The sequence below is a fragment of the Nematostella vectensis genome, chromosome 14, assembly GCF_932526225.1.
Source record: "Nematostella vectensis chromosome 14, jaNemVect1.1, whole genome shotgun sequence".
NCBI classification, from domain to species: Eukaryota; Metazoa; Cnidaria; class Anthozoa; order Actiniaria; family Edwardsiidae; genus Nematostella; species Nematostella vectensis.
The window spans coordinates 14,005,121-14,021,382 of NC_064047.1; the positions used below are offsets into that span (position 1 = coordinate 14,005,121).

At 42.2% G+C, this 16,262-nt stretch overlaps 1 protein-coding gene and 1 long non-coding RNA gene across 2 annotated transcripts; one reads left to right on the forward strand and one right to left on the reverse strand.

The window, feature by feature from the left end:
* Positions 1-633: 633 nt before the first annotated feature.
* Positions 634-15,500, forward strand: LOC5508320 (mitogen-activated protein kinase kinase kinase 4; the record flags this gene model as incomplete). Its single annotated transcript, XM_048722022.1, is given in 8 exon segments — positions 634-668; positions 1,012-1,173; positions 3,090-3,206; positions 4,172-4,331; positions 4,917-5,039; positions 5,549-5,655; positions 7,235-7,414; positions 14,141-15,500. Coding segments are annotated over 8 exon segments (893 nt in total), but the record flags the coding sequence as incomplete, so codon positions are not given.
* On the reverse strand, positions 2,126-3,141 carry LOC116612199. Its single transcript, XR_007306575.1, has 2 exons — positions 2,785-3,141; positions 2,126-2,319 (listed from the first exon to the last, which is right to left on the reverse strand). It is a non-coding gene; the product is annotated as an uncharacterized LOC116612199 (long non-coding RNA).
* Positions 15,501-16,262: the final 762 nt, after the last annotated feature.

Here is a 16,262-nt window from a genome sequence, read left to right on the forward strand (position 1 = left end):
AGGGGAGGGGAGGGGAGGGGAGACACTTACCTTATCCAGAAAGGGCAGGGTGGGCAAGGTAGGAAATCACTATCAAGAGGGGAGGGGAGGGGAGGGGGGAGACACTTACCTTATCCAGAAAGGCAGGGTGGGCAAGGTAGGAAATCACTATCAAGAGGGGAGGGGAGGGGAGACACTTACCTTATCCAGAAAGGCAGGGTGGGCAAGGTAGGAAATCACTATCAAGAGGGGAGGGGAGGGGAGGGGAGACACTTACCTTATCCAGAAAGGCAGGGTGGGCAAGGTAGGAAATCACTATCAAGAGGGGAGGGGAGGGGAGGGGGAGACACTTACCTTATCCAGAAAGGCAGGGTGGGCAAGGTAGGAAATCACTATCAAGAGGGGGGAGGGGAGGGGGAGACACTTACCTTATCCAGAAAGGCAGGGTGGGCAAGGAAGGAAACCACTATCAAGAGGGGGAGGGGAGGGGAGGGGAGGGGAGACACTTACCTTATCCAGAAAGGCAGGGTGGGCAAGGTAGGAAACCACTATCAAGAGGGGAGGGGAGGGGAGGGGAGACACTTACCTTATCCAGAAAGGCAGGGTGGGCAAGGTAGGAAACCACTCCCAAGAGGGGAGGGGAGGGGAAGGGAGACACTTACCTTATCCAGAAAGGCAGGGTGGGCAAGGTAGGAAATCACTATCAAGAGGGGAGGGGAGGGGAGGGGAGACACTTACCTTATCCAGAAAGGCAGGGTGGGCAAGGAAGGAAATCACTATCAAGAGGGAAGGGGAGGGGAGGGGAGACACTTACCTTATCCAGAAAGGCAGGGTGGGCAAGGTAGGAAATCACTATCAAGAGGGGAGGGGAGGGGAGGGGAGACACTTACCTTATCCAGAAAGGCTGGTTGGGCAAGGAAGGAAACCACTTCCAAGAGGGGAGGAGAGGGGAGATGTCTCATCTAGTTCAAACTTGGTACGAAATCATCGCCTATCACAGCATTTTGGTTTGAATGTGCTGGGTTATTTCAGGTCAGCGGCAAGCATCGTGACATCACAAGCGAGCTTGCTAACATCTCCAACCGCCGCGTGCCATTCAAGTGGCAGCGCGGGCGCAAGATTGGCGAAGGGCAGTTTGGGAAGGTGTACACGTGCGTTAATCTGGACTCCGGCGAATTCATGGCGATGAAACAGGTAAAGTCCCGAGGGAGATGAGATTATATGAGTAATCCAACACTAAACATTTCATCATACACTCTCACACACTCTGAGGTACTCGTTCATTCTCAACATCCAAATCCTTAAATAATCTCTGTCAGCTGGAATCGTCCAAGCAAAAGTGTGAGAACGCATCCATTACATCGGCTGATATGGGGAGGCCATTGGGATCTGTTCGAAGCCTCTTGGGCCATACGGTCGAGGGGTGGGTTATTTTTTTACAGACAAGCTGGTTTACCTGTATAGGCAAAAACGTCTGGTCTGTAGGTTTATCATGTTTTTAATCAAAATCCGCAAACTTGGCTACTGCTAGCCTTTTAGTAGGTCAACCAATCAGAATGCGCACGTCTGAATCTGCACTGTCTTAATCCAGCATCTAGCTGCAGTGAGAATGACTAGCTACTAGTTTTTTATTTCATTTTGACATCAGTGCGGTCTTCAGCCAGTTCAGGAGGAACCTGAATACAATAGCATGACGTAATCGATCAAAACATTGAGGCCCGGTTTCTCGCTCTCAACCATATTCACACCAGATTTCAAGATTGCGGATTAGAGGGAGTTTTGTCCATTCGACTCGATTCTGTTTATCGCAGAACTATGTAGGGCAACGAGCAAACTTGTTAACATTGTTTATTAGTAAAGCGATTTAAACAACCTATACGCACTACTACATTCCGAGACGATCGGATAAAGTATACTGGGGAGAAGTTGGAATCGTGCAAAGATTTGTCATGATATGGGACTTGTATAAGTTATCAGTAAAAAGGTAACTACATGGAGTAATTTTAAACATTATTTGTTTTTTGGTTAGTATTTTGTATAGCGGATAGAACGGCAACTGTGAAGAGGCTTTTGTTGTTTACTTCGCAAAGTCAATTTGTGTCCCGAATTCAACCTCGATGGTAGTACTCTGCGATTTTCTGTTTTATTACATGGATGGAATTAGAGCCTTCACGATAAATTTGCTTGGTTCAACATTTTATTGGATATTTCGCTATCTAAAACCCATACAAGCCAAACCAAACCAAAACGAGAAAGGATTTGTGTTTTTATTGTCTACTCTACAAAATCAACACACTAAAGAGTGAATTTTGCTTTCTTGTTCTTTGTGTTGTCTTGAACCTGCAGATCAACAATGAAAGTCACATAGTTGGAATTCACGAGACCCTTATATTATAGTAGAGGCATACAAGATGTATCAATGCTCAAATAAATAAAAGTTACAATTGTAATGTTTCCTTGGTATCATCGACCATTCCGATGCTCTGTCTTTGGCAATTCTTGGCACATTTTAACCCTTTTAGAACTAAAAAGAGACTATAAAGACTGTATTTCAAATTACACACACGATAGGTAAGGTGAAACACAGGCTTCATCTCACTTCACACAACTGCTCTGATAACTCTATCGCGTAGATGAATAACAGAGACGTTGCTTCTCAGAGATGTGCACTTTTTACTAGAGATGTACACCTCACCAAATTTGGCAAGGGCATAGATTATTCATCACACAACCGGGGAAAAATAGTCTCATCACTGAAAAAAATACATAAGCAAGCTAAAATCACGGTCCAATATGATTACCTACCACATTCCTCTTCCAATATGGCGGACAAGACACTCGATGCGCTATCGTCGAACTTCGATAAATAGATATTTATTTGGTAACTCTGGCCGTATTTCACGTCAATCTACTCCTCTAACCTTCCTCTAGCTTATGCAACAATCAGCTCCCGGATGTAGAGCACGGGCGCGAAAAACAAACAGCTTTTCCGGTCTGCGGTAGTTTTCCAGCACGACTGATGCGTGACCTTGGTGAGACAGTAGAAATGATTGCGTTACGCGTTCAACAACCTTTTAGCCCCTAGTAACCTGGTATTGCTTCTCTTTTAGATTCGTTTTCATCCTAATGACCACAGCGAGATAAAGGAGCTTGCGGATGAGATAAAAAACTTTGAGGGGATCCAGCATGACAGTCTCGTCAAGTATTATGGCGTGGAGTTGCACAGGGTAAGAGGGAGTAAGGGAAGGCAAGGGAGGGGAGGGAGAAGTCGATTATTATGGTAGGGAACTGCACAGAATAAAGGGATGGGCAACAGAAGGGAGGGAAATGAAACTATGCTGGGGAACTGCACAGAATAAAGGGAGAAAGGCAACGGGCAACGGGGGGGGAATGAAACGTCAAGTATTACGGCGTGTAATTGAACAGGGTAAGAGGGAGTGGGGAAAGTATTACGGCGTGTAGTTGAACAGGGTAAAAGGGAGTAGGGAGAGTATTACGGCGTGTAGTTGTACAGGGTAAGAGGAAGTACGGAAAGTATTACGGCGTGTAGTTGAACGGGTCAAGAGGGAGTAGGGAAAGTATTACGGCGTGTAGTTGTACAGGGTAAAAGGGAGTAGGGAGAGTATTACGGCGTGTAGTTGTACAGGGTAAGAGGGAGTACGGAAAGTATTACGGCGTGTAGTTGAACAGGGTAAGAGGAAGTACGGAAAGTATTACGGCGTGTAGTTGAACGGGTCAAGAGGGAGTAGGGAAAGTATTACGGCGTGTAGTTGTACAGGGTAAGAGGGAGTACGGAAAGTATTACGGCGTGTAGTTGAACAGGGTAAGAGGGAGTAGGGAAAGTATTACGGCGTGTAGTTGAACAGAGTAAGAGGGAGTAAGGAAAGGCAAATGTCGGGAGAAAGAGGTCTCTGAGACAGCACAGAGTAAACAAGGGAGGGGAGGGAAAAGAAATGTCAAGTATTATGGCGGAGAACTGCTCAGAGGGAAGGGGAAGGCAATGGCGGGGTGTGAGGTCTCTGAGACAGCTGGAAGGAGGGGGGAGGAGAGGTAATGGACTGGTTAAGTAGTGTGACATGGACCGACAGAGGAGAGCTTTGTAACCAGGATAAGTCATCCCAACTTTTTCGTCGACTTGTTCCCAGTTCTATATGATGGGCACCTATTTACCAACAATATCCTTCCTTCCAAGGACGAAATGTTCATATTCATGGAGTACTGTGCGGATGGTACCATCTCGGACGTGGCCAAGCTCGGCCTTCCTGAGTCCATGATACGGGCGTATACCATGCAGATCCTCGTCGCCGTGAACGTACTTCACGAGAGGGGCATTATCCATAGGGATATTAAAGGTACTTTTATCTATTGCAGGTCAAAATTTTATGTTTGGCGCGTTGTTTCGTATCGATCCTGAATAAACGCCAAGTATCATCTTGTCTTCCCGAACCACTAAAACACTTCAAGCCTTGCCTTTCTATGTCCAAATCTACTTCTCTTGAAAAACAATGTTTGACTTGCTTACCACGCTTTCAACTTGACACACTTCACTCCACCTGACCCATCCTCCCCTCACCCTACCCTAACTCACCTCACTTTACCTTATCTTACCTCACCTCACCTCCCCTCACCCTACCCTAACTCACCTCACTTTACCTTACCTTACCTCATCTCCCCTCACCCTACCCTAACTTACCTCACTTTATCTTACCTTACCTCACCTCACCTCCCCTTTATCTTACCTCGCCTCGCCTCACCCTACCCTAGCTCACCTCACTTTATCTTACCTTACCTCGCCTCGCCTCACTTTATCCCAAATCACATTACTTCACTTAACCTAATATCACATCGCTCTACTTTTTGCCTTTCCTTACATTACTTTGCCTTACCTCACCTCACTTTACCTCATTGTCTTAATTGGTTTATACTTCAATCACCAGGTGCTAATATCTTCCTATCCGAGAATGGCCTTCTCAAACTGGGTGATTTTGGTTCCTCAATCAAGCTGAAGAACCGCTCCCAAACTATGCACGGGGAAGTTATGAACGTCAGGGGTACTGTAGGTAAGTTTTGGCAGCAAGTTATGAACGTCAGGGTGCTGTAGGTAAGCTTTGGCAGCAACTTATGAACGTCAGGGGTAGTGTTGGTTAGCTTTGGCAGTAAGTTAGGTAGGTCAGGGGTAGTGTTGGTAAGCTTTGGTAGTAAGTTATGAATGCCAGGGGTAGTACTGGTAAGCTTTGGCAGTAAGTTATGAACGTCAGGGGTAGTGTAGGTAAGCTTTGTCAGTAAGTTATGAACGTCAGGGGTAGTGTAGGTAAGTTTTGACAGTAAGTTATGAACGTCAGTGTGGGTGAGCTTTGGCATTGTACATTTTTCCAACTTCTCGAACCCATCTCTTTATACGTCTGGTCCAACACGGCATGTTGCAGCATTTACATTGAATACGGCCCACAGATAATGCAAAGTTTGAACTTAGTCTAGGGTAAATTGGTGACTATAGAAATAATGAGGAGTTAAAAGAACTAATTGTTTCGAAGACTGGGAAATTCCAACGCTTTAACTATTTTCCCAGCATACATGGCACCGGAAGTGATAACTATGGACAAGGGCGCAGGTTACGGCAGGGCAGCGGACATCTGGAGCATAGGATGCGTGGTCGTCGAGATGGCTGCCGGGAAGGTACGTCATCAAACGGCCTCTGTAGGCATAATTTCGTCATTCTCGCAAAATACGACAACACAATACCAGGTGCGACAACACAATACCAGGTGCGACAACACAATACCAGGTGCGGCAACACAGTACCAGGTGCGACAACACAATACCAGGTGCGACAACACAATACCAGGTGCGACAACACAGTACCAGGTGCGACAACACAGTACCAGGTGCGACAACACAGTACCAGGTGCGACAACACAGTACCAGGTGCGACAACACAATACCAGGTGCGACAACACAATACCAGGTGCGGCAACACAATACCAGGTGCGACAACACAATACCAGGTGCGACAACACAGTACCAGGTGCGGAAACACAATACCAGGTGCGACAACACAATACCAGGTGCGACAACACAATACCAGGTGCGACAACACAATACCAGGTGCGACAACACAATACCAGGTGCGGCAACACAGTACCAGGTGCGACAACACAATACCAGGTGCGACAACACAATACCAGGTGCGACAACACAGTACCAGGTGCGACAACACAGTACCAGGTGCGACAACACAGTACCAGGTGCGACAACACAACACCAGGTGCGGCAACACAATACCAGGTGCGACAACACAATACCAGGTGCGACAACACAGTACCAGGTGCGGAAACACAGTACCAGGTGCGGAAACACAGTACCAGGTGCGACAACACAATACCAGGTGCGACAACACAATACCAGGTGCGACAACACAATACCAGGTGCGACAACACAATACCAGGTGCGACAACACAATACCAGGTGCGACAACACAATACCAGGTGCGACAACACAATACCAGGTGCGACAACACAATACCAGGTGCGACAACACAATACCAGGTGCGACAACACAATACCAGGTGCGACAACACAATACCAGGTGCGACAACACAATACCAGGTGCGACAACACAATACCAGGTGCGGCAACACAATACCAGGTGCGGCAACACAATACCAGGTGCGGCAACACAATACCAGGTGCGGCAACACAATACCAGGTGCGACAACAAAATACCAGGTGCGACAACACAGTACCAGGTGCGACAACACAATACCAGGTGCGACAACACAGTACCAGGTGCGACAACACAGTACCAGGTGCGACAACACAATACCAAGTGCGACAACACAATACCAGGTGTGACAACACAATACCAGGTGCGACAACACATCCATTTCCAGCAGCTAGTTTTCCGAAGATTTTGCAATATTTGACCTCGAATTTTGGAAATGAAGTATAAAACTTTGGTGATGTTTTATGATTATTTTGAGGTTTCATTTTTCCTCACCTACTTCACCTCACCTTCTATCACCACACCTAACCTTAACTTATTTCACCTCACCTCATCTCACCTTGCCTCGCTTCACCTCATACCTTACCTTACCTCGCCTCACCTTACTTCGTCTTTTATCACTTCACCCCAACTCACCTCGTCTCACCATACCTTACCTTTCACCATCTTCCCTGACCTTGCCTCTCCTTATCTCTCTTCAACTTGCCACACTTTTCTTCAGCTGACCTCATGAGCTCTCCTGTCTCTCCTCTAGCCACCGTGGCACGAGTGTGACAATAACTGGGCCATTATGTTCCGTGTGGGGGATGGAGGGATCCCCGCTATACCCGAGACCCTCAGCGAGGAGGGACAGGACTTCCTCTACCACTGCTTCCTTCACGACCCGCGTGACAGGGCTACCGCTAGCGGGCTCATGGATCACTCTTTTGTCAAGGTAGTAATTGTCACGCATTCAGCTTATACCACCTAGACCCATCGCTAGCTGTCACACACTTATCATGTCACGCAAGCATGTCACACACTAACCAAGTCATGCACTCATCATGTCACGCAAGGCCTAGCACTAGCTGTCACGCAAAAAAATCAAACACACATTCGCTAACGTCCTTCACATAAAAAAATGGCGCACTCGCTAATGTCCTTCACATGATAATAGCACACTCGCTAATGTCCTTCACATGATAATAGCACACTCGCTAATGTCCTTCACATGATAATAGCATACTCGCTAATGTCCTTCACAACATAATAGCATACTCGCTAATGTCCTTCACATGATAATAGCATACTCGCTAATGTCCTTCACACGATAATAGCATACTCGCTAATGGACTTCACATGATAATAGCACACTCGCTAATGTCCTTCACATGATAATAGCATACTCGCTAATGTCCTTCACATGATATTAGCATAATCGCTAATGTCCTTCACATGATAATAACACACTCGCTAATGTCCTTCACATGATAATAGCATACTCGCTAATGTCCTTCACATGATAATAGCACACTCGCTAATGTCCTTCACATGATAATAGCATACTTGCTAATGTCCTTCACATGATATTAGCATACTCGCTAATGTCCTTCACATGATAATAGCATACTCGCTAATGTCCTTCACATGATAATAGCATACTCGCTAATGTCCTTCACATGATAATAGCACACTCGCTAATGTCCTTCACATGATAATAGCATACTTGCTAATGTCCTTCACATGATAATAGCATACTCGCTAATGTCCTTCACATGATAATAGCATACTCGCTAATGTCCTTCACATGATAATAACACACTCGCTAATGTCCTTCACATGATAATAGCATACTCGCTAATGTCCTTTACATGATAATAGCATACTCGCTAATGTCCTTCACATGATAATAACATACTCGCTGATGTCCTTCACATGATAATAGCACACTCGCTAATGTCCTTCACATGATAATAGCATACTCGCTAATGTCCTTCACATGATAATAGCATACTCGCTCATGTCCTTCACATGATAATAGCATACTCGCTAATGTCCTTCACATGATAATAGCATACTTGCTAATGTCCTTCACATGATAATAGCATACTCGCTAATGTCCTTCACATGATAATAGCATACTCGCTAATGTCCTTCACATGATAATAGCATACTCGCTAATGTCCATCACATGATAATAGCCCACTCGCTAATGTCCTTCACATGATAATAGCACACTCGCTAATGTCCTTCACATGATAATAGCATACTCGCTAATGTCCTTCACATGATAATAGCATACTCGCTAATGTCCTTCACATGATAATAGCATACTCGCTAATGTCCATCACATGATAATAGCATACTCGCTAATGGACTTCACATGATAATAGCATACTCGCTAATGTCCATCACATGATAATAGCATACTCGCTAATGGACTTCACATGACAATAGCATACTCGCTAATGTCCATCACATGATAATAGCATACTCGCTAATGTCCTTCACATGACAATAGCATACTCGCTAATGTCCATCACATGATAATAGCATACTCGCTAATGTCCTTCACATGATAATAGCATACTCGCTAATGTCCTTCACATGATAATAGCATACTCGCTAATGTCCATCACATGATAATAGCATACTCGCTAATGTCCTTCACATGATAATAGCATACTCGCTAATGTCCATCACATGATAATAGCATACTCGCTAATGTCCATCACATGATAATAGCATACTCGCTAATGTCCTTCACATGATAATAGCACACTCGCTAATGTCCATCACATGATAATAGCATACTCGCTAATGTCCTTCACATGATAATAGCATACTCGCTAATGGACTTCACATGATAATAGCATACTCGCTAATGTCCTTCACATGATAATAGCATACTCGCTAATGTCCTTCACATGATAATAGCATACTCGCTAATGTCCTTCACATGATAATAGCATACTCGCTAATGTCCTTCACATGATAATAGCATACTCGCTAATGTCCTTCACATGATAATAGCACACTCGCTAATGTCCATCACATGATAATAGCATACTTGCTAATGTCCTTCACATGATAATAGCATACTCGCTAATGTCCATCACATGATAATAGCATACTCGCTAATGTCCATCACATGATAATAGCACACTCGCTAATGTCCATCACATGATAATAGCATACTCGCTAATGTCCATCACATGATAATAGCATACTCGCTAATGTCCATCACATGATAATAGCATACTCGCTAATGTCCTTCACATGATAATAGCATACTCGCTAATGTCCATCACATGATAATAGCATACTCGCTAATATCCTTCACATGATAATAGCATACTCGCTAATGTCCTTCACATGATAATAGCATACTCGCTAATGTCCTTCACATGATAATAGCATACTCGCTAATGTCCTTCACATGATAATAGCACACTCGCTAATGTCCTTCACATGATAATAGCACACTCGCTAATGTCCTTCACATGATAATAGCATACTCGCTAATGTCCTTCACACGATAATAGCACACTCGCTAATGTCCGTCACATGATAATAGCATACTCGCTAATGGACTTCACATGATAATAGCATACTCGCTAATGGACTTCACATGATAATAGCATACTCGCTAATGTCCTTCACATGATAATAGCATACTCGCTTATGTCCTTCATATGATAATAGCATACTCGCTAATGTCCTTCACATGATAATAGCACACTCGCTAATGTCCTTCACATGATAATAGCACACTCGCTAATGTCCGTCACATGATAATAGCATACTCGCTAATGTTCTTCACATGATAATAGCACACTCGCTAATGTCCTTCACATGATAATAGCATACTCGCTAATGTCCTTCACATGATAATAGCACACTCGCTAATGTCCTTCACATGATAATAGCACACTCGCTAATGTCCTTCACATGATAATAGCATACTCGCTAATGTCCTTCACACGATAATAGCACACTCGCTAATGTCCGTCACATGATAATAGCATACTCGCTAATGTCCTTCACATGATAATAGCATACTCGCTAATGTCCTTCACATGATAATAGCATACTCGCTAATGTCCTTCACATGATATTAGCACACTCGCTAATGTCCTTCACATGATAATAGCATACTCGCTCATGTCCTTCACATGATAATAGCATACTCGCTAATGTCCTTCACATGATAATAGCATACTTGCTAATGTCCTTCACATGATAATAGCATACTCGCTAATGTCCTTCACATGATAATAGCATACTCGCTAATGTCCTTCACATGATAATAGCATACTCGCTAATGTCCATCACATGATAATAGCCCACTCGCTAATGTCCTTCACATGATAATAGCACACTCGCTAATGTCCTTCACATGATAATAGCATACTCGCTAATGTCCTTCACATGATAATAGCATACTCGCTAATGTCCTTCACATGATAATAGCATACTCGCTAATGTCCTTCACATGATAATAACACACTCGCTAATGTCCTTCACATGATAATAGCATACTCGCTAATGTCCTTCACATGATAATAGCATACTCGCTAATGTCCATCACATGATAATAGCATACTCGCTTATGGACTTCACATGATAATAGCATACTCGCTAATGTCCATCACATGATAATAGCATACTCGCTAATGGACTTCACATGACAATAGCATACTCGCTAATGTCCATCACATGATAATAGCATACTCGCTAATGTCCTTCACATGATAATAGCATACTCGCTAATGTCCTTCACATGATAATAGCATACTCGCTAATGTCCATCACATGATAATAGCATACTCGCTAATGTCCTTCACATGATAATAACATACTCGCTAATGTCCATCACATGATAATAGCATACTCGCTAATGTCCATCACATGATAATAGCATACTCGCTGATGTCCTTCACATGATAATAGCATACTCGCTAATGTCCTTCACATGATAATAGCACACTCGCTAATGTCCATCACATGATAATAGCATACTCGCTAATGTCCTTCACATGATAATAGCATACTCGCTAATGTCCTTCACATGATAATAGCATACTCGCTAATGTCCTTCACATGATAATAGCATACTCGCTAATGTCCATCACATGATAATAGCATACTCGCTAATGTCCTTCACATGATAATAGCATACTCGCTAATGTCCTTCACATGATAATAGCATACTCGCTAATGTCCTTCACATGATAATAGCATACTCGCTAATGTCCTTCACATGATAATAGCACACTCGCTAATGTCCTTCACATGATAATAGCACACTCGCTAATGTCCATCACATGATAATAGCATACTCGCTAATGTCCTTCACACGATAATAGCACACTCGCTAATGTCCGTCACATGATAATAGCATACTCGCTAATGTCCTTCACATGATAATAGCATACTCGCTAATGTCCTTCACATGATAATAGCATACTCGCTAATGTCCTTCACATGATAATAGCACACTCGCTAATGTCCTTCACATGATAATAGCACACTCGCTAATGTCCATCACATGATAATAGCATACTCGCTAATGTCCTTCACACGATAATAGCACACTCGCTAATGTCCGTCACATGATAATAGCATACTCGCTAATGGACTTCACATGATAATAGCATACTCGCTAATGGACTTCACATGATAATAGCATACTCGCTAATGTCCTTCACATGATAATAGCACACTCGCTAATGTCCTTCACATGATAATAGCATACTCGCTTATGTCCTTCACATGATAATAGCATACTCGCTAATGTCCTTCACATGATAATAGCACACTCGCTAATGTTCTTCACATGATAATAGCATACTCGCTAATGTCCTTCACATGATAATAGCATACTCGCTAATGTCCTTCATATGATAATAGCATACTCGCTAATGTCCTTCACATCATAATAGCATACTCGCTGATGTCCTTCACATGATAATAGCATACTCGCTAATGTCCTTCACATGATAATAGCATACTCGCTAATGTCCTTCACATGATAATAGCACACTCGCTAATGTCCGTCACATGATAATAGCATACTCGCTAATGTCCGTCACATGATAATAGCATACTCGCTAATGTTCTTCACATGATAATAGCATACTCGCTAATGTCCTTCACATGATAATAGCACACTCGCTAATGTCCTTCACATGATAGCACACTCGCTACTGTCCTTCACATGATAATAGCATACTCGCTAATGTCCGTCACATGATAATAGCACACTCGCTAATGTCCGTCACATGATAATAGCATACTCGCTAATGGACTTCACATGATAATAGCATACTCGCTAATGGACTTCACATGATAATAGCATACTCGCTAATGTCCTTCACATGATAATATCACACTCGCTAATGTCCTTCACATGATAATAGCATACTCGCTAATGTCCATCACATGATAATAGCATACTCGCTAATGTCCTTCACATGATAATAGCACACTCGCTAATGTCCTTCACATGATAATAGCACACTCGCTAATGTCCGTCACATGATAATAGCATACTCGCTAATGTCCTTCACATGATAATAGCATACTCGCTGATGTCCTTCACATGATAATATCACACTCGCTAATGTCCTTCACATGATAATAGCACACTCGCTAATGTCCGTCACATGATAATAGCATACTCGCTAATGGACTTCACATGATAATAGCATACTCGCTAATGGACTTCACATGATAATAGCACACTCGCTAATGTCCTTCACATGATAATAGCATACTCGCTTATGTCCTTCACATGATAATAGCATACTCGCTAATGTCCTTCACATGATAATAGCACACTCGCTAATGTCCTTCACATGATAATAGCACACTCGCTAATGTCCGTCACATGATAATAGCATACTCGCTAATGTCCGTCACATGATAATAGCATACTCGCTAATGTTCTTCACATGATAATAGCATACTCGCTAATGTCCTTCACATGATAATAGCACACTCGCTAATGTCCTTCACATGATAGCACACTCGCTAATGTCCTTCACATGATAATAGCATACTCGCTAATGTCCGTCACATGATAATAGCACACTCGCTAATGTCCGTCACATGATAATAGCATACTCGCTAATGGACTTCACATGATCAAATAGCATACTCGCTAATGGACTTCACATGATAATAGCATACTCGCTAATGTCCTTCACATGATAATATCACACTCGCTAATGTCCTTCACATGATAATAGCATACTCGCTAATGTCCATCACATGATAATAGCATACTCGCTAATGTCCTTCACATGATAATAGCACACTCGCTAATGTCCTTCACATGATAATAGCACACTCGCTAATGTCCGTCACATGATAATAGCATACTCGCTAATGTCCTTCACATGATAATAGCATACTCGCTGATGTCCTTCACATGATAATAGCACACTCGCTAATGTCCTTCACATGATAATAGCACACTCGCTAATGTCCGTCACATGATAATAGCATACTCGCTAATGGACTTCACATGATAATAGCATACTCGCTAATGGACTTCACATGATAATAGCATACTCGCTAATGTCCTTCACATGATAATAGCATGACCCCTTCCTTCCCACCTTAACACTAACCCATTAATGTCTTTCACATAATAATAGCATGACTTGAATTTCAGTGTTGTTGATGTATGGCGTTATCTCAATCGTGGAAGCCAAAGATGGGAGAATGGGATTTCTAAAGATGGAAAAAGTGTATCGATAGGGAATTGTTAACTTGACCTTTTATATCCATTAACAATTATAAATGGACTCATAAGTAATAATAATTTCTTAATTGGCTGTCTAAGAAAATATATAGCTATGCAAGTTATTTAGTTTATTAGTTGTACAGTATTTTAGTTGTATAGTTAGTTAAACATTTTAATTAAAAATCTCACATTTTATTTTATTGTATTTTAAATGAGCTTTTCTATGGTTTTCATAAATCTTACCACGCTTGTATCTCTACATTGAGTGTTTTATTATAAAAGTCTTTCTTGTTTATAAGTGACACGAGCCATAAAGACTTCAGCCGTTATCAATGCTGGGGACTTCATTTGGTGGCCTTTCTTTGACCGACAGTTCCTTATCATAACCGTGAATTGGACTGGCCAGTTACTCTGCCTGACCTTGACTTGCTGTGATTTTGATTTTCGTCTTCGTGAGACCATGCTACTTTGAATGACTGGCTTTGGCTTCGCCAGACTTTACCATTACTTCCAATGACTGACTTTGACTTCACCATGACTTCCAGTGACTGACTTTGACTTCGTGAGACCGTGACTTCCAATGACTGACTTTGACTTCGTGAGACCATGACTTCCAGTGACTGGCTTTGATTCACTATACTGTACCTGGATGTGGTTCCGAATAACTGACTTCGTATTACTTTACAAGACTCTAACTTCTCATAATAATGACTTTCACCATAAGCCATGACTTTGACATAATATTTTTAATAGACTGTTTTAACTTTAGCTAACTAAGTTGACCAAATTTGACTAAGTCTGATCATAAGAATCGCAAACTGGTACTGATCACCATTTTCGACTGACGAGTCAAAGTGAGTAAAGGTCAGAAAGCACCAGCCAGTCAGCCCTGGTGACACAGGGACGTAACAGCCACTTTATATTATCTCCCCAAAAGTGTTGTAATATCTTGGGCAAGGCTATTTGTATTTATTTATTCTTGTACTGTATCGATATTGTATGGATTAACTTATTTCATACCATTTAAACACATGACACATGAGTATTATGTCAAATGTAAATTATTCACATCTTTCTTGTCGAAGCCGAAAGTGCACTTGTCGACCATGCCCCCGAATTTTAAAATCTCTCTCTTGCTTGTTTGAAAAACTTTCTTTTTTATAAGGAAAGCTATCTAGTCCATAATGATTATGATTGAAATTGAAATCCGCTGGAACAGTTGTATGTAATACTATCTTTAGAGTAAACATATATGAAAAAGTGAATAAAGAATAATTTTACTTTTGAATTTCTATTTGGTGGGGAGTGGCGCGATAGCTTGTTACGAGGCTCGTCTCTCAAGCAAGAAGACCAGGTTCGACCCAGGTCAGATCAACTTGTTGTAAAAACCTGGCTCTCTACATTGGGGTCTGTCATTCCCTCTTCTTCTCAGAGAAGGACGTTATGCCGGAGGGTCCCGTAAGCCAGTGGGTCCCATAAGCCGGAGGTCCCATAAGCTAGAGGGTCCCGTAAGCCATAAATAATAATCAAATCAAATAATCGCTAAAGCACAGCCGGCAAATATACTCGCTTACTCTTGTGGAAGAAAGATTTTTCAGCTCAAAAGCTATATTGAACTTCCCTTTACCCCCGATGACAAATCTTTGGTCGCTATTAGCTACATCCGTGAGGCATAAAGAAAATGACCACAAACTATAAGCTGTCAATAAAATATTGCATATTATTTGCATATATTTTAGACAGTGAAAGTTTAAAGTTCAACTGTTTGTAGACAATTAAAAGCCTACAATAAACACTGAATCCAGACATTCACAGTACCACGACTCTGCCCCTTTAATGACCTTGATTAGAAGATAGTTTTATATTCTTAACGCTCCTGTTTGAATTGCTAGGCCAAAATAAACACAGTGATTGAATAAGAATAAGGTATAGGTTTTAACATCCTATCCGCAAGGTATTTATTGTAAACTATTTATTATTCTCGGAACATTAGCTATGTAATGTTATTTTGAATTAAAAAGAATTCCTTTATACGGACTAGTGTGTGAAT